At 39.4% G+C, this 24,461-nt stretch overlaps 1 protein-coding gene across 1 annotated transcript in view; it reads right to left on the reverse strand.

Moving 5' to 3' along the window:
• SLC17A6 (solute carrier family 17 member 6) overlaps positions 1–21,126 on the reverse strand; it is a 55,330-nt gene extending 34,204 nt beyond the window's left edge. Inside the window, exons 1-3 of the mRNA XM_039345569.1 lie at positions 20,168–21,126; positions 16,701–16,953; positions 14,213–14,331 (exon numbers count right to left, since the gene is read on the reverse strand). Coding sequence (XP_039201503.1) covers positions 14,213–14,331; positions 16,701–16,953; positions 20,168–20,253 — 458 coding nt within the window. The 5' untranslated portion in view covers positions 20,254–21,126. The remainder of the gene's footprint in view (positions 1–14,212; positions 14,332–16,700; positions 16,954–20,167) is intronic.
• Between the last annotated feature and the right edge of the window lie 3,335 nt (positions 21,127–24,461).

Raw genomic sequence — 24,461 nt, forward strand, 5'->3', positions numbered from 1 at the left:
CAGCAACTGAAGTGAAAACTCAATCTATACCTTGCTATAAAATACACAGAATAATACAGAATCTGTTATAGAATTAGACTTTTCTAGAATTAGAAAGAAAAGGAATTAGAAGAATGGTACATCTTGATTTTAAAATGGCAGAATATTGACCAGTTCACAATGCTTTAAGGAGCTGGAATAGCCTTTTCGTAAATAACAGAAAATGATGGATGTAAGTGACTAAGCTCTCATAGGAAAAAGAGGGAGATGATTTTCACCAATTTCTTCTTCCTGCAGTCAACCAGGCCCTCTTTCATGTTCTAGAAAGTTCCCTAACTCACAGAAACAACAGTGAGTTACAGGGAGGGGAAAGAAGAAATAGAATGTTTTTGTTTCTTTTCCTCCCCCTTAACCCACTGACCAATGGTGATTGTAAAGAGCTCCACTCAAAATTATTTATATCCTGCCCATCATGGCTTATATTTTGTGTTGCAGGCATCAGCTTGCAGTCATTTGCCCACTAGCAATTTATATCATTTCCTAAAATCATCTTATTATTATCATCCCAAAATATATTTTCAATACAATCTTCAATTGTATTGAAAACAGGGTTTACTTCACCTCAGTATCAGCTGGATTATGCTATGAAGACTCTCTATCACTAATGAGGCAAGAAAAATAGCCTGAGACAAAGAAAGATCCCTTTCCTTCTGTAAATATCTCTGTTGGAGATACTTCAGCAGAGTAGATACAATTGTATTGGGGACTGAAGGCTACAAAAGGGAGAAATCATTACTGATAGAAGAAAATATTTGTATCTCAGGGCTGAACTGTGGAGTATTTGGTGCTCTCTGATTTGGTTATTTTCTTGCAGGCCTTTCATTACCAAGCTAGATGACACCATCCATGCAACCATGTCAGTGTTGTACAACTGTTCTTGGTGGTTCCTTGATTAGGAGTTAGTAGTTCCTATACTGAGGTATTGTTTACTTCATGATTGTTGGTCTAGTGTTAATCTTGATGTTAATTTCTGATCATCCGGGTATTGATTGCTGCTGGGGAGATGATTTGGTCTTTTTATTTCCTTTTTGGCTTTTTTACTGTCTCTTTTGAATGATGTGCAGATGTTGTTTACCTCTATGTACCTGTTGATGGCCGATTTGTCTACATAGCAGACTTCCAGAAATCTTTTAGTGCTTTTGGACTTCGCTTGGTATAGGTTGCTCACAGTTTTCCAGCTGAAACTACAGCTAAGTCTGTCCATGTGTTGTGAAAGTAAGAGTTTTCATCAGTGTCCTGTAACTTCATAGATGCGCTCTGCTAGCCTTTTGTCCAATATAGTGGCTATTTCATTCCTTACTTTGTATGTGGCATGCCAGCAACCGGGCCACATAAACAAGCAAAGCCCCATCTGTGAGATACAGGCAGCATACACAAAACCACGCACCCTCCCATCCGTGGACAAACCTCTCTCCACGGAGCCAGTCCTCTGGTGCCTAAAAGGTTGGGAACCTCTGTTGTAGATGACTCCTATTTTTCCTTCTGAGCTGCTGAATATTTTGATTTACTTACGATGTTTTTTTGGGGGGAGGGGGCTTAGTTAGTTTGAGTGTTATAGTGATGCCATGTGGTTGTAATAGTCTGTTGGTGGTATCTGAGATGTTTTTGATATATGGTAGCATTATTCTTTTCACAGCTTGGGAGGTTGCATTGTAGTGGGCTATGTGATCAAGTATTTTTTGATGAAGTTATATAAAATGGGTATCCATTTTATGGGAAGATATTATATAGATGATCTGTTTCCTTTCCCTGGTGTCCAGGGTTGCTGCAATTTGTTTGTGCTGATCTAAATAATTCATTTGTTAATGAAACATCTGCAAGAAAACAACACAGCTCAGAGGGCACCAAAGACCCTACAGAAAAATCAATGAAAAATCACAACCTATATCTTTCCTCCATAGAGAGGATCCCAGTTCTCTTAATGAAAGAAGCTGATCCATCAAGAGCTAACTCTGGATCCACCTCACTGCATATTTATAGTCTTATTTAATTATTACATTTCACACTCTTCTCAAGGATTTTTAAGACCATTTACTGCCCTTTGCTCATTTTATGATCTAAGAACACCCAGAGGCTCATAGTGAAAAAGAGATCTTAAACTGATTAACAGAGCCCTCCTGTAACACTTTTACTACTTGTTTAGTTTAATTTTCCTATTTTGTAAAATGTGTAGCTACTCTGAATATTATTTGTAGTAGGATATAAATACAAATTCTGAACATCCGTCATGATAATTCTTCAAAGTTACAAAGAGTGCTTTTTCTATTTTAGACTTTTATAAGCCATCATTTTAAATTAAAGCAATGTACATTTAAGATGGTAGATATAACTACACGGAACCGATAGTAATAGTAGAACAGCCTTCTTAAACAGGGGTTAGGTAAGAAATAAATACAGATCTTATTTTTATTAAATTTAAACTATATAAGCTTAAAATAAGAGAACATTGCAATATTTCATTGGAAATAAGCAATGAACTTTAAAAGAGGTATAGTTTTACACAATTTCTGAAATTCGAGTTTTACTTTTGAGACTATTCTCACTTCTTGTTCAACATTAATCTTGGATCAGAATTTCCACATCTAGCACCTGGCTTGAATGTTCATGCTTGTAGCGTGGGTGTACTCTTCCAAGCACCTTGGCATATAGTCATGCTGGCCACATGACCATGGAAATGTCTTCAGACAATGCTGATCCCCTTGGCTAAGAAAAGGAGATGAACACCAGCACCTAGAAACCTTTACCTAGTGTGGGTAAATACAGCTATTACCCTATAAATCCATGCTCCAGATTCTCCTATTTACTTATCCAAGCAGAGTAGGAGTTTGTTCGGACAGAGTTTTCCAAGTCTAATGGTTTTGGCATACAAACCAGGATCAGTATCAAGACCTGTTTGTGGTTTTCTGCCTTATTTAGACAAGCTAGCTGTTGGAAGTAAGTTCTGATAGCAATGAAGCTTTAGATATGCAAACCATCTGGGATGTGTGTTAGATGAGCAAGCTTTCACTGAAATCTCAACCATGTGCTTCAGTAGAAACTGAGCATATTCTGGAAAACATTATCTTGGAACCCCCAAACCAATATCCTAATCAACTAAATGAATTTATTGTTGTAGCACAGTTCATAGCAAAGGGATATAGCATACAATGAAATGGTAAGGGAAGGGAAGAAAAAATAATTAGAGTGCTAGATATAAAAAGGTCAAAACAAGAATTTTGATAAGAACTCACAAACTGAGTGTAAGTGATGACAAATGAAAAGTAGCAATCTGGCTACTAATAATTGGAAACATATCAGCGAGAAGAAAATTCAGCTACTCAAAAATCACTTTTTAATTTCATCTACCAAAAATAATCTGGCTCTAATTTCATTTTAAATGGTGCAGTGGAGGTTTAGGATTGCTTTATAAAGTCGTTAAGTCTGCAACCCTTTGAATATTCCTCCCATCTTGATTTTATTTATTACTTGCAATAAATATTGACTGGGTGGGTTGGCATTCCAATTTGTACAGTCAGAGAATGTTGATGGGTATATATACAGTCGTTATTATGCAGAAGCCAAGTGGAGCAAAATGTTTTGAAAAGGGGATTCAGGAATTCTAAGATATGAAATGAACATTGTCATTTCTGCAAGGTTTAAAGCATCAATTTTGCACTTTAAAGCCTCTTAAACTCTGAAAGAAGCAAAACAAAAAAAGACCAGATTTTTTTAATCCATCCATTCTGATGACCCAAAAGGATGTTAGCCTCAACCTCTACCTGCCCCCAATAAAAGCACTAGGAGAGTGGCAATAATGTTTGCCATGGCATCCAAACTTCATCTCTTCTAGGAAATTTCATCTTTATTATTTGTCCAAAGAGCTATGTCCAACTTTCCCTTTGAAGGAACAACCTGCCTTTCTCCCTTACCAGATACCGTAGAAAGTTTCCAAGATACAGCAGATTCTTTTTCACTGAGACAGGTTCCTTATTGACTCCCTCCATAGTATACTATCATATACCATGTGCAACCAAGCACTTCAAGCAAATGGCAAAATTGTGCATGGTTACAGAAGTTTCTCCCTCTAGTCCTGCATCCATGATGCATGGAGGAAAGGGTTCAAAAGAAGCATTGAGACAAATGAGGATGCAATTAGTATTGGAGATGGGGGGTGGGATAAATGGATCAAGAATTACCCTATCAGATTATGTTATTGCTCTGCCTGGACAAACACTTATCTAGATGGAATGGGAGCGTGTTCTGGCAGGGATCCTGGTTTCCACATGCAAACCCTATTGCCCCTCAAATTTGCTTGTGAATACAGGAATCACAATCTAGTTTCAGAACCCTTATAGCAGCCTTTCCCAACTTGAGCAACTACTCTTGACATAAGAAAAATTTATATCTACCTATCTATTCCTATTTCTTAACTGCCCATTTCCCTCAGAAAGAGGGAAACACTCTGGGCAGTGTGCAGTATTTTGTTGTTTGTTTGTTTGTTTATTAAATTTATTGGCTGCCCATCTTACCACAGGGTAAAAATATAGATACATTATTTCAGCAATAGCAGACATTAATTTCTCTATGTTGGATCTGAAATTTGTCTGTTCATGGGAATAATTATAGGAATCAATGCAATTGTGCCTACATTCCATAGTGTAAGTGCATTACTGCAAGATAATTCAAAATAATAGAACTGGAATGGCCTTGAAAATCATCTAGCCCAGCTGTTTGGGCACCATCCAGATCTCAACTTTCAAAATTCCCCTAATTATGTAATCTGTGTTACGAATTTTGCCATATAGCTGGAAACTGAATAAGGCTGATTTAGTCCAACACAGTGGTGAGGCTGGAACTAATCATAGTATTGGATACATGCAATGTCCACAGTGCCAAATAACATATATGTTAGGAGAGGGACTTCCAGGTATGACCTGGCAAGGCTCTTAAGATAACATATAATACAAAAGACTTTTTATTAATAGAATTTTCACCTGGAATGCAGCCTTTCTTTCCATAAACAGTAAATTCTGGTAAATTCATTCATATGGGATTGTAATAGCGAGAAACAAAAAAATACTTATTTTCTTTAAGAGTATTTTATGCTGTAATCTAAAATGTATATTAAAATGTGGATGCTTGGGGATTTTGCCAGGAAAATTTGGTGGACTTCCACCATTTCTGTGTTGCTACTCGTTTATCCACATCACATGGATAAATGTAGCTTACATACTAAAATACTTCCTATTTTGTCTTCTTATATGATACAGAAGAGCTAGAAAGTCCATCAAAATTTAATTTATATAAGAATAACTGAAAAGGAAGAAACTTCACAATATTCCCAGAAAATGTATGTTTGAAGGCAAAGAACCTATGGTTTTTAGGAGTCAAATAACTGCCAAGAAAGACTACTAAAATGAAATATCAGGGTTAGTGAGTATTTCATCAGTGGAAGGTTGATCTCCAGCTTGTCATTTTTCAAGAATTTACTTGCTCAGAAAGCAGCAATGAACTGAATTATATTCTTGCAACTGCACAACGAAAAATCTCTCATCTGCCTTTAATGCATTTATACAGAAGTCATAAATATGCTCCTCCAATTATATGCATTTTTGCACCTTGTAATAAATGTCTCTAGACGAGTATGGAGACAAAGGAAAGCCTTTTGTAGATGCCATGTGGGAAGACCCTTATCTCAATTAAAATTTTTCTCACAAAGAGCATGTTGTGGTCATTTCATTTCTGGATCTAGGGTTTGGAGCATAATGATAAAATATGAAAATGTACAGGACAAGAGAAAAACTGTGAACTTTTAAGAATAACACTCTTGGAAGTTGAAACATTGATTGCCATAGATTATGCATCCTAAGCTATCTAAGAAGAGAATATTATACCCTAAATTTGTCCTTAAAAGTATGTGTCATGATTATCAATACATCTACTTTCCAGGAAAGATATTTAAGTCTGGCAACACTGTTTCATATTAGTACATGAAATGGTTGTTACTTTCAGACTCCATTGGGCATTGAAAGAGCTTTGATATTTAGGTATCATATTTAGTGTTACTCCATTTTGCAGCACATATATTTGAAAGCAAGCTCCATTAATACAGAAGCAGGACCTATTTCTGAAAGGCCATAGAACACACCCCCAGGGAAATCTTTATATAAAGAAGAGTGATGTTCTATAGTAATTCCTTTATATACAGTCTCATATCTGGTTTTAAATCTGGTGTGTGTGTGTGTGTGTGTGTGTGTGTGTGTGTGTGTGTGTAAAATCTGGGAATTATAATTTTCTGTACAAAAGAACAATGTGATTATAAAATAAAGCAAAGAAAATGTGTATTAAATATGTAAATATATCATTTACAATCCATGGTGCAATGTTGTAACTTTAATCATGTGAATTCCCACTCTAGATATCAGCTACATTACGTATTGTTCCCTGTATTCCCTGTCATTTTCTGGATATTTGTGGAGCAGCTGCTACTTGCTTTTCATTGATTCCCCAATCCCTAGTACATCCTGGATCAACCCTTTCCTGTAGTTCAATAACAGACTGCATGTTTGGCATGCAAATTGATTCCCAATATGTTCGCTAGAATTAAGAATCAGTATGGTTGGAAAGTCTAGCGACAAGAATGTGGTCTGGCCAATGGTCTGATTTTACCTGTGGCAGCTATAAGCCTATGGTGAGCTGTCTGGGAGAGTACAGTGCAATCACAGGGATGTGTCAATTCATAACACAAATGTCAATGCCTGAATGATGCTTCCAAATAAGCATGTGATATGCCTTGAAAATTGTATTATCCTTGGAACTGTTGCTTAAAGAACACAAAAACAGCAGTGCCATGCATCGGACTTACCAAGCAAACCAAGGTTTTTTATCTGTTTACCACAAACTATAATTCAGCCATGATAGAATAGAAAAGTAATATGATATGTATGAGCTGTGTGTCTGGATGCACAAACTCCCCATAATACTATCATACAGGAACTACAAAACATCTGATATGATTTTCATATTCAGTTGCAAATATTAGCCAGACACAATATTATTAGAGATGTATCACTGAGAAATATGCACCAGAATCAGCAAAATAGGAGAGCAGAATATCTTTTTAGAAATAAACCCACATATTCAAAAATATTGCTATTTCCCACATGGAAGCTATTCTATATGCTCAGAATCATAGTGTTAAATTAAGGAAGCTTAAAGAAATTTCAGGTTTAAAAACCATCCTGTTGCATTGGATCAATGCCTTATCAAGTCCACTATTCTATTCTCACCAAATTCCTCTTTGCAAGTCTACAAGCAGGGCATGACATTCTGTTCTCCTGCTTATATGTTCTAATAACTGACTTGAGAGGCATCTTGCTTCAAATGCTGTGTAATATATATTTTGTAGTAGCCTTATCCTTCATTGATTTGTCTCTTTTAAAGCTATCCACATTAGGATGCCCAGGTCAATCATCACTTACTCATTCTTTCAGACAGCCCACCCATGAAAGACAGGCTGGTTTTGCACTTCCCATCCTTGACCTTGGAACAAGAAAAACAAAATGTCCATTGTGGTGTGGAAAGCAGCATCACCCACATACATTCATGTTTACCTTACTCATATATGAGGAGAGGTAGAACATTATCTTTGCTGCAAATTTCAGCTTGAGTACTTAACTATCTAATTATCTGTCTTGGAGATATTTGGAGATAAATCTAATCCTCATAGGGTTAACTGGTTGGGCCAACTGACCTACCAACTTCATCACTTCTGTTGATACAAGATCCTTTCCCAATCAGTGACTCTTGGTTCACACCCCATATATGATACATGAACTTATATTTGCTGTAGTTTTTTTAATACTTGAGAATGCTTCACTTTTCAATTACTTACATTCAACTGCATTTTCTATTTCATGATCATTGCCTTAATTTGGAAGTAGCTATTATATTTTTAATGTCACTAAATGTTATGGAGTCTTTGGCTACTATATTTACTGCACTGCCCATCTGTAAGTATATATTATTGTGAAGAAGCATAAAAGCCCAGTCCACATGCTGATCCTGAATTGAGGGTGTGTGTGTGAGGGGTTGTATTGTTTACTGTCTTCCTTTGTAAGAATTTTGTTTTTAATTATCTCTTTTTAAAAACAAAAAACAAGAAACAATGAACACATGTTGGATCAGGGGTCGAGCATGCTGACTGCAGTGAAACTAAGCTAGCAAAGATGAATTTGCAGGTGTGAGTGCCCCACATTAGGGTCACAAGCTGTTTGGTAATTATATTTAAATAAGTATTGCATTTCCTCTGCATCTGAATGCAAAACATGGAAGAATGTACATCCAGTTTGAAGCTCTGCAGTTTCTGTCAACCTTATTCTTTGATGAACGAATTTAAAATCTACATGTAATCATAACTAAGGGTTACATTACTGTGCAGTGATTTATTTACTTTATTTACTCATCAGCCGTCTGAACAGAAATCCACAGAAATGTATTTGAGCATACCAACATGTCTTTGCATGCACAAAATTAATATAAAAATACAAGATTTTTATATTGTCATGACTTACTTCTAGCAATGTATTTTAGGGAGGATAAGAATGGATTTATTAATAAAATTTAAAGTTTATTATAAGTGTCAGTAATTAAATTGAGCATTTACATCTACCATAATACATATTCTGTAATTGTAGTTCTAGCATAAGATGAATTATACATATTAATCTATGTATAACTCAGATATGAATAACATTTAATTCCATCACAATCACCATATAACCCTTCTCAATAAAACTGAGTCAGAGGGGCACCAGTGTGTGCATGACAACAGCTCATTAATGGCATAAGTGATTTCAAATGAAATAACTGATGTATTTATGCATCGTAGATTAAATGTTTGCATTTCTAATCAGGTTTTAATTGAAGATGCCCGTTGTGCTAAAACATTGATTATTGTAAGAGAAACCTGCTTATATAACTTTTAGCATTCTATAATAGATTTCTATTTTGTTTTTCATTCCGTCACACCTGTTACATAGTATTTTCTTTTTAAATCTAGCTGCTATTACCTTTTTGGGGGGTATCATCCATTTTACTGAATTTCTATCAACTACATTGTTTAAAAAAGATAAGTTGTGAAATCTATGAATTGTGGTGCTAAGGCTGAGATCTTCAGTGACACTGGATTTAAATATTTGGCATTCCTTATAAATAAAAGGGTTGTCTTTTTTTCCTGTTCAGTGAGGGGAAAAAAATCCAAATGCTGAATCACTTGGATGTGGGGATTAAAAAACATACATAAGATACAAAACTGTTCTTGATTCTCCCCAAGATAATGAAAGAGCAGCATTGGCCAATAATGTCAGGCTGTAGGTGCCTTTACCGACTCTGCTAGGATTTTGTTGCCTCAAACACATAATTATCATTATTTTCCTATTAACCCGAGACTGAATGGGCTAATAAGAGAGAAGTCCTCAGACAGGTTCCGGAATGTACCTTACCCTATTGTGTTGGGTAAATAACATGGCATTATCCAAAAAGGCTGCAATTAGAGTCGAATTAAAAACCCTCTCGATGCGTTTTTCTAGCAATGCAAACGAGCTCTTTCGAAATCAGCCATAGGAAGAAAATAGCCCATCACGGTCTGGCTTTGTCTGAAACGGAGCTGCCACCAAGCTGCTCTCTCCCAAGTATACCATTTTTCTACTTCAGCCTCATCTGCCTTGCCCAGTGTAGGCCTCTGGTATTTGACATTGCACACAGGCGGCAAAGGTGTCACTACAGTTCTTTGTTCATTGTACATCTACCTAGAGTGGTCCTCAGGAAAAAAAAAAAACACCAGATGTTTTATGTCCCAGTAACTCCCCTATTTTTGCTGTATAGGTAGTCCTCAACGTATGATCACAATTGACCCCCCCAAAATATATGTTACTAAATGAAACATTTGTTAAGCGAGACACTTGTTAGATGAGTTGTGCCCCATTTTACAACCTTTCTTGCTACAGTTGCTCAGTGAATCATTACGGTTGTTAAGTTAGTAACGCTGTTGTGAAGTGGAATCTGGTTTCCCCCACTGACTTTGCTGGTCAGACGGTCGCAAAAGGGGGATCACATGACCACGGGATGCTGCGACCATCGCAAGTAGGAACCAGTTGCCAAGCATCCGAAATCTAATCACGTGACCAAGGGGATGCCGTAACAGTCGTTAAGTGTGAAAAGTGGTCCTAAGTCATTTTTTCTTCAGTGCCGTTGTAACTTTGAGTGGACTGTTGTAAGTCGAGGACTACAAAATTCCCGTTATTTAAAAGGACGGTCCTCTCTACAACCATCAGCTCTTTCCCTTTACGGGGAAAACCGCCATTCACTCCAACGGCAGAGAGAAGCAAAAGCAGGATTCCCACCTTAAGAGCGCGACCTCTGCTTTACAGCTGCCTCCCCAGACGGTATATACGCGGTTATTCCTGCTGCTATTCTGTCCCCCGTTGAAGATTTAGGCGAAAGAGGAGAAACGCACATAGAAAACCAGGCCCCCGGGAGCCCCCCGCCGCCGCGTTAAGTTTCCTGAACCAGGCAAGAAGGCGGTCGATTAAAAGCCCTCCCTAGCAACAAACATATACTGCTGCTACGACGACGAGAAGGAAGGTCGATAGGGTACAATTCTCAGCAACCCTGGCGTCTTAGTAGGACTGCCGGCAGCCCCTTCCCTTCCCTCGCCTCGCCACCTCCGTACTGCGCCACCAAACGGCAGCCAGCAAGCGCCCCATCACTCATCGCGTGCTCCTTCGCCTCTTAAGTTTTCAGCCCCTCCTCATTAGGAGCGAAGGCAGCCATCCAACGGGAGGAAGCACCAATAGGGAAAGCGTTTTTCCCCGCCCAACTTGCCTCCCGAGTGAGGACGACAAATGAAGGTTCTCCTTAGCAAACAGACGCCGGGGGGGGGGGGCGGGCTCATATCGACTGCGGCACACACAACGATTAAACCGAGAACGCTTTTAGCCTTCGGCGCCAGGCGATGCTATTGTATCTGAACTGCGAATACCCAGTAAGCCCAATACGTGTACAGTAGGCTAGGGGAAACATAGCTCAGATCTGTGCACCTAATGAAACTATGGGCAAGTTAACCAGAGAGAGCCGAAGAAGCTTCTTGGGTGAAAAGCTTCTTCAAAGAAAAACCAGAAAGTCCAGTTGCCTCTTGAAAACGCACCTTTGGGTCAACCATGACCTGGATGACGGAGAATCTCCGTTAGACATTTAACCAGACATAGGCCTGTCTTTTGAATATAGCATTTTTTCTTAATATGGAAGGCACCGACTGCTGAGTGGTGGGTGTCGTAGGGGAAATTAAGAGGCAATTCTTCTATCCTCAGATCAAGATATCCCGTATAGAAACTCGGCCGGCCACCACGCTGTTTTCTTCCCAAAACAAGGGATTGGAGATATAAGCACCGCCATTGCCGCGCTTAGGCAGAATTCAATGATTTTAGATAATACGCCTCTCCACCATAAGAAATTACAAGGTTTAAGTTCGTCTGTCTCTTAGACCATTGGGATCACGTAGCAAAATAAGTTACATTGTAATTTCTGAATAGCTCGCAAGAACAAATGTAACCTCGGAAGTCAGCGCGGCAAATCTGAAAATTTATTCCCTTGTCGTTACTTGGAGATTCACACTTACATCCGACTTCGGATACAAACTACAGATGGTTTGTTCTGGAAACGTTATCACTGCATGGCTGTGGAGATTCTCAGTCATCCAGGTCACGCTTGTCCCCAAAAGGATTTCTTTGAAAACGTTTCGCTTCTCATCCAAGAACTGGAGAAGCTTCTTGGGTGAGAAGTGAAACGTTTACAAAGAAAACACCAAGAAAATCCAAATTGCCTTTTTTCGGGGGGGAAGGGGAAATACCTTTGGGTTATTACTGCACGTCGCAATGCATCCATTTCTGCCTTGTTACACCGCACCCTTCGCCATGCCAGATCAATATGTCGCGTTTTCCTTTTTTCCAATTAAAAATGTTGCGCCACTTGGGCTGTGTTCTCCCCAACACGCTTGCCTATAGTTTGCTTGGTTACGGTTTTCTCACCTACCCAATTTTCTATGACTGGGGCAAGATACCGAGCGGTGAATTCATCACAAGTTCGTGATTCAGCGGGTCGTGATAACAAACCTCCACCCGAGTGTGTTGCCTTAGACCAGTGTTTCCCAAACTTGACAATTTTAAGGCATGTGGACTTCAACTCCCAGAATTCCACAGCCAGCGTTGCTGGCTGTGGAATTCTGGGAGTTGAAGTCCTCATGCCTTAAAATTGTCAAGTTTGGGAAACACTGCCTTAGACCGCGGACACACGAAAGTGGTAAAATACAAGCAGGCGTGGGTGTCAGGGAAATTGCGGGTGACCATTGCGGGTTTCGCTTTGCAGTGGGTGTGGTTTCCTTGTTGATGAAGCTTCTGGGGTCTCAAGAGGGCAGCCTTAAGGGAGCAGACTTTTTTTTTTCTTTAGGAAAAGCCCGGTGCCCCAAGGCGCCTGGCAGGACCTTTTAGAGCCTCCCTCTTGTCCTCTTCAACAGCCCCTGAGGCTGGGGAAAGAGCGGCGCTAGGACCTCTGGTTTCCCTCTTTAATGAGCAGCGGGCAAGCGCGTCTCGGCAGCGGCCAAGCACGTTTTGAGCCCGGAATCCTCGCAGGATCTAATTAACAGGTAGATTCGCTCCCTGGGTGCCTGAAACCTCTTGCCAGACACCATAGAAACGAAGCCTTAAGACCCCGCGCCATCTGCACGCTTTCCTTTCTTTCTGCAAAGCCCTCGGAAGTCACTTTCTCTTTTCCTCCCGGTTCGTACAGAAGGCGGCTCAAGCACTCTATTCGCTTGGCCATCAATAATAGGGTAGCTGCTTTTTTTAATGGGGGAGAGAGGGTCTCTTTTGTTCTTGTTGTTTTGCAAGCGGAGATAATTAAGAATAAAATACTCAGCCAGTATCAGCCATAGTCAGAAAGATCTACTAGGGCAACCTGTGATTTTTTATTTTTTTTTTTAAAGTAGAATCTCCCCCCCCCCCGCTGAGCAACTATGATCGGGAGAAGAATCCAGGGAGAGAGACGAAAGGTGAAGTGATCCAACAAGCAAAGACGTGTTAACATAAATCCTATTCCATAAGAGCTGCAAAAGCAGCGATAATATGCCCTTTAGAAGCAAACGGGAGAAAAAAAAAATAGAAATATATTTTTATATTGGGATTATATACCTCTAGTCGAATAATAGTAATAGTTGCAACATATAAGAAGGCGGCAATCATAATGGTTTGAAAATAAGGCTTTGTTAACTAAAACCAAGCCAACGCATTCTGGGCTGGTCTCCAGAGATGGTCGATACCCCGCCTTCTCTCTCTCTCTTTCTCTCTTTCTCAAAAAAAAAAAAAAAAAAAAAAAATCTCTCCCAACAATATAAATCATTGCTGTGGAGTGGATTAGGTTAGAGAACGTGGCACACAGAACCCACAGGATTAAAGTGTGAGAACCCCGTAATGATGACCTTTCGAGAATAAATCGAAAGGCAGCCCCAGTGACTTGAAGCAGGGCCAGTGTACAAACTAACGGGTTTAGGAGTGCAAACGTACAGTATTTGGCTTACGTGGGAGCAATCCCATTGAGATAAAATGGTACTTTAAGTCATCCGACGTTAAAGACCAATCCTGCGCTTTGAATTGTTTCAATAGAAGAGGGAATTTCAAACAGCGGCCGACTGGCCTGAGCAGTTTAAATACGATTTACTATTATTATTATTATTATTATTATTATTATTATTATTATTATTATTATTATTATTATTATTATTATTATTATTATTATTATTATTATTACTCAGAGGACAGGTCCTGTCCTCGATTTGTATCGGCTTCCTGACTTGTCTTGGCAACAAACAGCAAGGGAGAAGCGAAGGGCCTTCAGAAGAAATGGAGGACCCAGGTTGTCTGCTTCTCTCTTCTCGCAAGGAGTGCTGTCATCGAAGGCAGGCATTTTGCCCCGCCCCCCCGTTCGCAAAGCAGAACCGGCGAAGAAGCCCAAATGTGCGCCCCGTGGGGTTGCGCACCAGCCCCCCTCCCCCCCAAAAAAACACACAGTGTAGTGCGAGCGAGACTACCTTGACTTCCACACCGCACCTGGAGAAGAGATAGACGTTGGCTGCTGCGCTTACCTGTTAGCTGCCAGCCTGGATGAAATATAGCCCCCGGGGATCTGCGTGATTATATACCCCCAGAAAAAGGAGCCATGGATCATGCCGACCGTTTCTGGGTCCCAGTTGAACTTCGCTTCCTTCCAAAGTGATAAAGGAGAGAGAGGGAAGAGAGAAAGAGAAAGAGAGAGAGAGAGGGTTGGTGGTTAAAAAATAAATAAAAATCCGGGCTAAATCAAAGCATTTCTAAAGAGAGGTTGAGGCGGGGGGGGGGGGGAATCTACGGGATTATAGTATCCGTGGATGTCTGCCGCAACCACATGGAAGCTTATTTAGCTACATTCAACAAATATCCCAAGTCGTTTGCCTCTTTTTATTAATGGTCGGCTTGCACCAGAAGTAGAGTCGTTAGGATAGGATATTAAGAGCCCAATGATTGCAATTGTAATTATAATTGATTCTTGTCTGATTGTTTATTTATTTATTTATTTGGTAACCTGCCGGGGGCGGAGGATAGAGGGGTCTTTATGACACATCCACACGTCCTGACTAGGCTGACCGATAGACAGACAAAAATGCCAAAGTGGCTGTGATCCTACTCTGAAAGGAAGATCGCGCGCGATTCCACCAGCTGAGCAATTGCTTGGTCTGAGCCAAATCGCTTGGTCTGAGTCAAAACCAAATGACGGACACTTGTCTTCGTCATTTATTGACTCGGATCTATTCGTGATGGATGGGGAGATCTAATTTGTCAATCTCGGCTATTACTCAACATGGTTATGCCTGCATTTTCTCCTTGGGGAAAATGTTCGCTTGCATCAAGGTTTTACCTTGATCTTGTGCGCGCCAACCCCTCGGATTCTTCCACCACCCCAAAGCTCCAAGTTTAGGGACCTCTTGCTGTAGTAGGTTATCTGGATTTCCCCATATCTTAATAAAGGTCCCTTTCTCCCCAATTCGCTTTTCCTATGTATGTATGTATGTATGTATGTATGTATGTATGTATGTATGTATGTATGTATGTATCTCGAGAACTCCAACGTTTCCCAACTTTTTCCAGGCTTTTTCGATATTTCGTTTTTTTTAGGTGAATGAGTTTTCGTAATCATTATTTATTATTGATCTAAAAGAGTAGATGGGCCGAGATAATAGCTACATCCTTGTCCCACGTCGATTTTGAAAGGGGGGGGAGAGTTGTCCCTAAGACAGGGGTTCTCAACCTTGGCAACTTTAAGACTTGAGGACTTCAACTCCCAGAATTCCTCAGCCAGCTTTGCTGGGAGTTGAAGACCACAAGTCTTAAAGTTGCCAAGGTTGAGAACCCCTGCCCTAAGACATTCCCGTGTCAGGTTTAGCACCTGGGACGCCTCTTAATTCAAATAAGCGCGGGGCGAGGGGTTTGCTAGCGGGGCCGCCCCGTTTACAAAGGTACGATCTATCTTTCAATCCACTGGCGCTGCAGTCCTGCGAATTATAATAAACCCGGGTAGAAGTACCATTTTAATCCCTGGAACTTCAACCAACACCCGCGAATGGGGGAAGACGTTGAAGTCTCCTTTTAGGGGCAGACTGAGGTCTCCTTTGGATCGCGCTCGACTCCTGACGGCTTCATGACCCGGCCATGCGGATTGGATGGCAACAGCTGAGTCGCGATTTGTTATTTCCTTCTTCCAGAGGTGGTTCGGTTGCCTTTTGTAATCTAGCCTATAGTCCTGGGATTTCCTGAGCTTTCCCCCTCCTCTCGCTAACCACGTACTATTCCAGGTAGCCTTTTTTCAATAACGTCCAAGGTTGGGAAAATGGATCGCTATCCCTGAAGAAGAGAAAGGGTGAAACGTCTTTGCACTGTTGCCTCGAGGTCAACAGAAGCCCAGCTGAGTTCGAAGGTGTTTTCACTTTTTTAAAAAGCATTTTATTTTGATCTTGTGCAGTAGAATGTGGAGGTTTGGTTGAGTGTCAGTGAGCGAAGACGGGTGTCTTAACAGCTGGGGTGATCTGGGCTGAAGTCCAAACAGTCTCCTGGGAGGCTTTGTGAAAATAATAGGGAAATAGGGGAGGACTCCTACACAGGGAGCTTCTTGAGAGGCGAAAGAAGGGTGAGGTGATGAAAGGTGGGGTGTGTTTATTTAATTCGGACCAGGGACCAGGCTGTCATTAACAGGAACAACAACAACAACAACAAAAGACAACCAATGTGAGGAAAACTCACTCACTGCTATGGGAAAAGGCAGAGGAAAAAAAAGGGGAGGGGGGTGGAAGCAAAAAGCAAGAAAGGTGAAGAGGGAACTCCGAAAGCACCCTTGTTTGACCTCTACTTTGTAATGCTTTGCATCGTGTTCTAAAGACCCGCCTCTTTTCCTCCAACATGGGAATAATTCAAACCACCACCTAAAGGGTGATATGTAGAACCTTAGCTTCCCAACATGGATGTCGGGAAAGGCATTCGGGAATCATTCCCCGGCTATCTGTGCGCAGAGGAGGAGGAGGAATCTTCCTGGAACTCGCTCACCTCTTTGATGATTTTCCCCCCTCGGTGGATGGTGCTGTTGTTGACCATGTCCACGATGGCTACTCCAAGGTTACAGCGGATTCCAAAGGAAATGCAGAAACCCAGTCCGCTCATGATAGCGATGATGTATCGCCGAGGCAACCCGAAGCAGGTGCAGTCGCACAAAGGTGCTTTCTTCCCGGGCACTTCCAAGGGTTTGCCATCTTCCGTCAACTCGATATTGTCCTCTGGCTTCTGCTTTTTTTCTAGGGTTCTGTCAAATCAAAGAAGAGAGCTCAGTCAAGGGATCTACTTGCTTACTTGGGAAGGGCGATGGGGGGAGGGAGGGCTTGTAATACTCTCTTTCAATCGTGAGTGTGGATATGTTGCCCTGAAAAGAGTGATGTGATGTGATGTGGACTTAGAGCTTGATGCAAAACAAAATATTCCTGATAACTATTGGTAACTCTAGGTTAAAAAAAAAGGGAGGGGGGCTTCCAAACAGGTACCAAGTATTTTCCTACTTGATGTATAAACAGTCAGTCCCTACATCCCAGAAATGTATGAGGTGAGATTAAAATAAGTCTGATTTTTCGTCCTACTTCTTGAAGGGCATGGAAGTGGATGAGATTAAAATATTAATTATTAAGATTTCCCAAGTAATTGGTAGTAATTCCAAAAGAGAAATTAAGAGTCTTAGAAGAGCAGGACAGCCACTTTCCCCTCCTCAGAAGATAGGCTAACTGGATAGTTTTCTCAAGAAATCCAAAATCATACCCAACTGTATATACTTCAGAGAAAACCAGCCAAATGGTCTTTTCAAAAAATAAATTTAATTTTAATTTACTATTTCACACCTGCCAAATTTTAGGGAAGGTGCTAAGATGCAACTCCTTCCATGGCTACAGAGGTGCTCTTTATTAGCAAACCCCATGGAGACTTGGTCTTCTAGCTTTAATCATTCTATAAATAGTATGGCAAACATGAAGGGGAAGCACGCAAGTCTAGGTATTCCCAGTGGGGAATCTTACTTGTGAGAGAGCTAATCTACACAATTGGCAGGTGTGTGGTAGTCTTTCAGAGCTCAAAATGGCTGTCTGCCACTTTTCCATTGGAGGAAACCTTGCATCCAGGCATTTCCTGCAAATAAGTCTGTTTGCCATTAGAATAAGATAGAAAGCTATCCTATCTATTAATAAGAAAAGCTTCGTCCCATGATGAGTCTACTTGGCACTAAGCCCATTTGAGTTGAATGAGACTTCCTCCAGGTGAGGGTGTATTTAGAGGATTGCAGCTTTAAGCAGGTTTGATTTGGTCTTCCCTCCACATTAGAGCTAAAATAAAAATAAATTGATGCTTTCAAATTTCTCTGGCTTTGACATGCAAAGTTTATTTCACTGTGTACATGGCAGTGACCCAAACATACAGTTGGCATCTTTTTGAGTTGGCCCGTGCCTTTTAAATTTTTTGTTATCTTCCCATCAAAGGCAAACAATACCCTTTCAAGAAGAGAAATCCCATGGATATCAGATGGAAGCATTTCTCCCGACCCTTCTTTTGCTTTGTGCAACCGACCTCCTATGGCTGACATCTTATTCTGAATTTAATAATTCAGAATAAGAGAGTAACAACAATTCCTGGGAGAATTAGGATATTGAAGATGGAGTCACTGTGGACAGAGCAGAAGTTGTGAGTTTTTCTTTACAGCTTTTCTCTCAGCTAAGATTCACTGTCCGATAGTTAGGACAAAACTCTCCCCATCCTGAATCTATGATAAAAATCGAATTTCACAAAGTGTTCTGCTCTGAATTACAGTAGCAGAACGCAACAATCAAATAAACCATTCTAATTTATCCTGGTAAGCACAAACATCGGACAATATTCAGTTTTTGAATTGTCTTCCCCTGTTCTCTCCATGACAAATAAAAGCTTTCCCAGTTGAGTTTGGTGGGAGAAAGCAAAGAAAAATCTGTTTTAAAAAAACCAGATAGCCTTATCAGAATTAAGGGAAGAAAGAACCTCCTTTCCCAAGAACGAATAGTTTCTATTCCAAATATGAAATTAAATATCCCAGGATAGTTTCATACGATTGACTGCTGGGTAATCAGAAAGGTAGTATATAAATTTCAAAAAACTGTCATGTTTGTGTGGGTGTGCCATTTAAAAATGTGTAAATACATGTTAAAGATGACAGCAGAATATTAAAATTGAATAATAATAATTAATATTAATAAAGCTTATTCTTCGTTTGTTATTTAAAGCAACTTAGATGATTTGTGACAGATGTGATAAATGGGTGGTATAGTCCTCCCTTCCTTCCTGGACCAATAGTAGATTCAACTCCCACACAGAAATTGTAACATGCCTCCTAGATATTTATACCATTGAAACTGTGGATAGACAATAGGAATATTTTCAGTGTTGTAACAAGGGTTAGAATTGCCGCAATGGAAGCTTTGTTGAATAAATGCTACAGCTGACCTTTCTCTGCAGGTCTACTCCGCCATTTTGACATAGAGAAGTTTTTTTTTTTAAAGATATTTTGCTCTGTAAAGATTTAAGATTATAATAAGGTATATTCACACATAACTATATTTCATAGCTATAGAAAATTATGTTGAAATTACATTCATTTGTTTAATAATCATAGATATTATTAATTGTGCTACAAAAGATTGGCCTCTTCTGCAGATAGATTTACATATATGCCCCATTATTTTCCATATATATATATATATATATATATATATATATATATATATATATATATTCTCAAAAAAGGATACACAGATGTTTGATGTGATTTTTTTTCTAGTCTCTCTTTTGAGCATGTTTAAATTAACTAGAGAAAAGGCATTCATTTATCAATTATTTATGATCTCTATGTTTTTTCTCATATAAAAAGATCATTCATGGGGGACTCAGCAGTGCAGATCAAAACTCTTATTTATTCATCTTTTGGGGGGGGAAATGGAAAAGAAAAGATGGGGGAAAGGATTTCCTATTAGTGCTTAGTTGTGCTCTTTTTCAGGCGAAGGTATTTTCCATTTCAAAGCATAAATTACCCCTCCCCCATATACGTTTGTCTGAAAAACATTCTGACATCTCAGAATTGAATTACCTGATTTTTAAAATTGGGGTTCTAAGGACACATCTCTTACTGAAACCAAATTTGTCCTCTTACAAACAAGTTTGTTTAGAAGAAGGTGTTACATACTTAAATCTAATATACAAAACGTCCTCCCTCCCTCCCTCCCTCCCTTCCTTCCTTCCTTCCTTCCTTCCTTCCTTCCTTCCTTCTTCTGAATTTAGACTCCTTGTTAACAATATCTAAGCAGCACAATGAAAGTAAACACATAACTTTAGCTATAGATTCATGAACACAAAAATTATCCTCTATAATATGAAGTGGAAATAAGAACCTCACTATGGAAGTATCATGTTATTCTCATTGATTAAGAAAACACAAAAATAATTTCTTTCCTTACCTATAGATCTGACCGAGTGATTTCCCAGCAAGACTTTTCAGTTTCTCCTTCCCAGGATTTAGAATCCTTTGTTTTACCGACTCCATTTCTGTAAAGATTTCAAGTGTCTTTCACCAGATTAACAAGGATGCCCTTACAAGCCTTGAAGGTGGATCATATTGGTTCCATTTCAAGCTTTTTTCCATAAAATAATGTTGTTCATCCAGATAAAAGGACGAGTCAAAATCTTCGTGTGTGTGTGTGTGTGTGTGTGTGTGTGTGTGTGTGTGTGTGTGAATGTGTGTAAGAGAAAGTGTGTCTGTGAGAGAGGAGAGAGACACTGTATATGTATATCAGTGGGTGAGGCGGGAAGAAACAGAGCCAGAAAAAAAGAGAGATGATTGAGTGTCTACCTGAAGCCCATGGGTTTCTTAAAAGAACAGAAGTTGTGAGGCTGAACTAAAAGGTCCTCTTAGAGATGAAGAATCCATTAGCAAAATGACAAGCAAAACCATTGGTACTTCGAAGGAGACTTGATTGAAAGTCTAATGTAAATATAATCCTTATCTGGTGTGGATTGTTTTGCTGTGGTTGTGTATATAGAGGTAGAGAGTCGTCAAAGACAATAAATCCCATATGCATAGAATCCTTACCAGTGCTCACACCAGTTTGAATCCCTGATAACTGTGCTACGTACTCTGGCAGAGAGGCAGCACTAGCATTTCATTATTTGTGTGCCAATACATCAGCTACTTCATCCAGGGCTGGAAAGAGTAAATTAAAGTAAATGTGGGAGGATCGCACATAGCACAAATGGGTGACTCTTCTCCACTGCACCTCCTCTTCAATGTTCCCCCCTGCCCCCAGAGGTTTCAGTACCATCAACAGCGCCGTGTCAATACAGTGTCCTCTAGATTGTTTTCAGCACCACGGAGAGCGCAATCGGAAGCTTTCCTCCACCATCAACGTTCTAGGGGAATTGGGCGGACTCATTACAATGAAGTCAATGAAGAGTGGGTGCCATGGAAACCAAAAGGAGCCAGTCAAGATTCGCCCTCTCCAGGTTTTCCAAGAGCAACACACTTTGCAAAAAAAATAGGGGTTTGCTGGCAATTAATTTTAGGATTTCCATGTCTGACTCCATTTTTTTGACGCATAGACTGACCCAGTTGCGCAGTGCAAACACCACCTAGCATTCCCATAGTTTTTGCTGCAGTAAAACAAAACTGACAGAACACTTCTTGCCAAGAGAATATGCCCTTTTAAGTTATGAAGCTGGACATCTAGGCAAACAAATCACCAAATCAACTAAAGCCTCACAAATGGGGCTGCATATAATTTCTTTGTATAACTGGAAAATGTCACAATATAGACATTATATTATACAAAAAGATGTTAAATGGTATCTGCTTATTGCTGGAGATACAGAGTCCACAGCTCTGCCAGATCTATTTCAGAGGGCTAGGAGAGGAATATAATCTGGGGAAGCTTTGAAGAGAATGGTGGTGTGTCAAATAGAAAATAAAAACTTACATTTTATTAATGCAGTTTGGCTGCTAAACACATGGAATACAATCTAAAAATTATGAAATTTGACACCTGTTTCTTTTATCACATAGCTGATCAGCTTGAATAGCATGCAGGTTTATATAACGCATCTTCCACTCTTATATTCAAATTTGTTTTCTTTTATTCAAATATAAGTTGACATTCCTCTTCATTTGTTGAATTCAAATATAGGTAGAATAAAAATCTACTCACAGTGATGGTTACATTCCTGAAGGCTCAAGCTTATTTCTTATTCATTCAACAATGGATTTCTCTAATGTTTTCTTATAACAGTGATATTATAACATTGGGGTTAGGCCTATCAGTTTGAAAATACAAAACGTTGGTATTTTTTTTTTTTTTCTGTGACAGAAAGATTTTACTAAAGATGCCCTCTGGTGGAAGGACAATGATGTTTGGCAACATTCTCTCTCATTAATTTACAATGATGCCATTGATTCTGACAATTTTGCCCCGTCTTTCTAAAATGGCATAGACAATTACATTGAAATGGGAACTGTTTAATTAAAAACAATGGGAACAGCTTTAAAGTTTTATGCATTATAATTTCCAAGCAAGTGATTTGTTTAATCTTAGTTATTATCAGATGTTCGCTGCTTTCGATATTTCCTTAATTTGTATTTCCATCTCCCTTACTTAATTTGTCCTTAAGTGCCTGAATTTGGGGCCCTTTTCTCAAACCTGTAAACAAACAAATCTCTGAATACACTTAATGTTTATCATCTGTGCACTACCGGCTCCCCCCAGCCAGCCCTATTTTGTCACCAGGCATCCCAGATGCTCCCTCATTCTTCCTCTTTCCACATATTATAAGCTTCCACCATTACCTCTTCTTCCCCCTTCTCCTTGGCTGGCCTGCAGAATTGCCTGCCACTTTGTTATGGGAAGGGAAACAAAGGAACCATGGACCACAAGAAAAAGTGCACCTCCATTCCCCATTCTGCCATGTTCCCAAAGCGCCCCTCTCTCTCCAGGGAGAAAGAGAACTCATATGTTGTCTTGAATTCTTGAAGTATGTTTTGAAGTATGTCTTGAATTCCTGAACAAAGATGGAATACAGGTATGTGTGCATGTTTATGTGCCAGAGAAGGGCAATAAAAATATCAAGACTTTTCTTTGTATACTTAAAGTTGTTGCTTCTTTAAGAGTCACATGTTGAGTAAATTCCTTGTTGCTGGGTGAGGGAGGAGCAAGGGATTGTGGGACTGACTGAGAAACTGTCACAGACAGTTGAAAATGAAGATCATATGAAGGAGCAGCAACAGCACAACAGAATCAGTAGCACTGAGGCAACTACAATTCCCCAAATTTCATTCCCTTGGGAGTTATGGGCATTGGACTTTGGACACTTTCTGTAAGAAGCCCATTTGAGATACCTTGATTTCTAAAATTGAGTTAATTTAGTTGATTAACTATTCATACAATCCTCCTATATATTTTATATCTTGGAATATTCTCTCTAAACCCTCTTTTATTATTTATTTAATACTGAAACGTTTAGGATGTTGTTTTACAAGTTACTATAAATAAACCGATGATCCTTATTCATTGGGAGAAGAGGAGAAGACAACAGATATCACTGAGAGGCATCATCTACACATCTTTGATTCTAGTCATTCATAATGTAATAATAAAAATCATTTGTTTCTAGATGACTAGGGTTGCTTGTACTGCTAGCGTTCCTGCCCTTGTGTCAACAATACTCTGATTCTGACTGCAGAAGCAATGATGCAAAATTCCCATTCATGATAAGAATATCTATGAGTTCTCAGACAGCATGATTCTAGATTCTGCTTAATCCATGGACTCTTTTCAGTTTAAGAATAAATTTTGGAAGCAATTAAGATCAGATGGGGAGAAGAGAAGGAGGGAGAAGGAGAGTGAGAGAGATTCCAGAGAATAAGATCCATTGAACGTGGTTTTTCCAAATTTCTGAATAGGACAGATTGAGAAGGAATTTCCCCTTATGTTAATTATGCAAGTTACTATTTTTGCTGATTCATTGTCGCAAATAGCCCTGTCCCTGTACTTCTAGCAAAAGTTCATTTTTAAAGTAGTAGTAGTAACAACAACAACGATGATGATGATGAGGATGAGGATGATGATGGAAGGGATTTTGGAGATCATTTAGTCCAACCCCCTGCTCAGGTAGAAAACCCTATACCATTTCAGACAAATGGCTGTCCAGTCTCTTCTTAAAAACTTCCAATGTTGGAGCATTCACCTCTTCTGGAGGCAGGTTGTTCAATTGATTAATTGCTCTATATGTCAGAAAGTTTCTCCTTAGTTCTAGGTTGCTTCTCTCTTGGGTTAGTTTCCATGCATTGCTTCTTGTCCTGCCTTCAGGTGCTTTGGAGAATAGTTTGACTCCCTCTTCTTTGTGGCAGCCCCTAAGATATTGGAACACTGCTATCATGTCACCCAACATCTTTCTTTTCATACACTTCATATACTTCTCTTCATAGTCTCTAGTGTATGGGGTAGTCTTTGTTTATATATACATAATATACATAATAATTCAAAAAGCCTCATTTATTCTATGACAAATTTCATGGAAAAGAATAAGAATATCAGATAAGTAGTTAATTGCATAGAAAATGCAATACCAGGCTCAATTTCTGGAAAGGCAAGTCTTCACAAGGGCAAATACTTTGATTAATTCAGCCAACAATACACCTCATTTCCTTCTTTAGGATTTTGTTTTAATGATCTGGTCACCAAGACTTGTAATCCAATAATTTCTCTG

This window comes from Crotalus tigris, unplaced genomic scaffold (genome assembly GCF_016545835.1).
Source record: "Crotalus tigris isolate CLP2741 ecotype Arizona unplaced genomic scaffold, ASM1654583v1 scf7180000017961.1242950, whole genome shotgun sequence".
Lineage (NCBI taxonomy): Eukaryota > Metazoa > Chordata > Lepidosauria > Squamata > Viperidae > Crotalus > Crotalus tigris.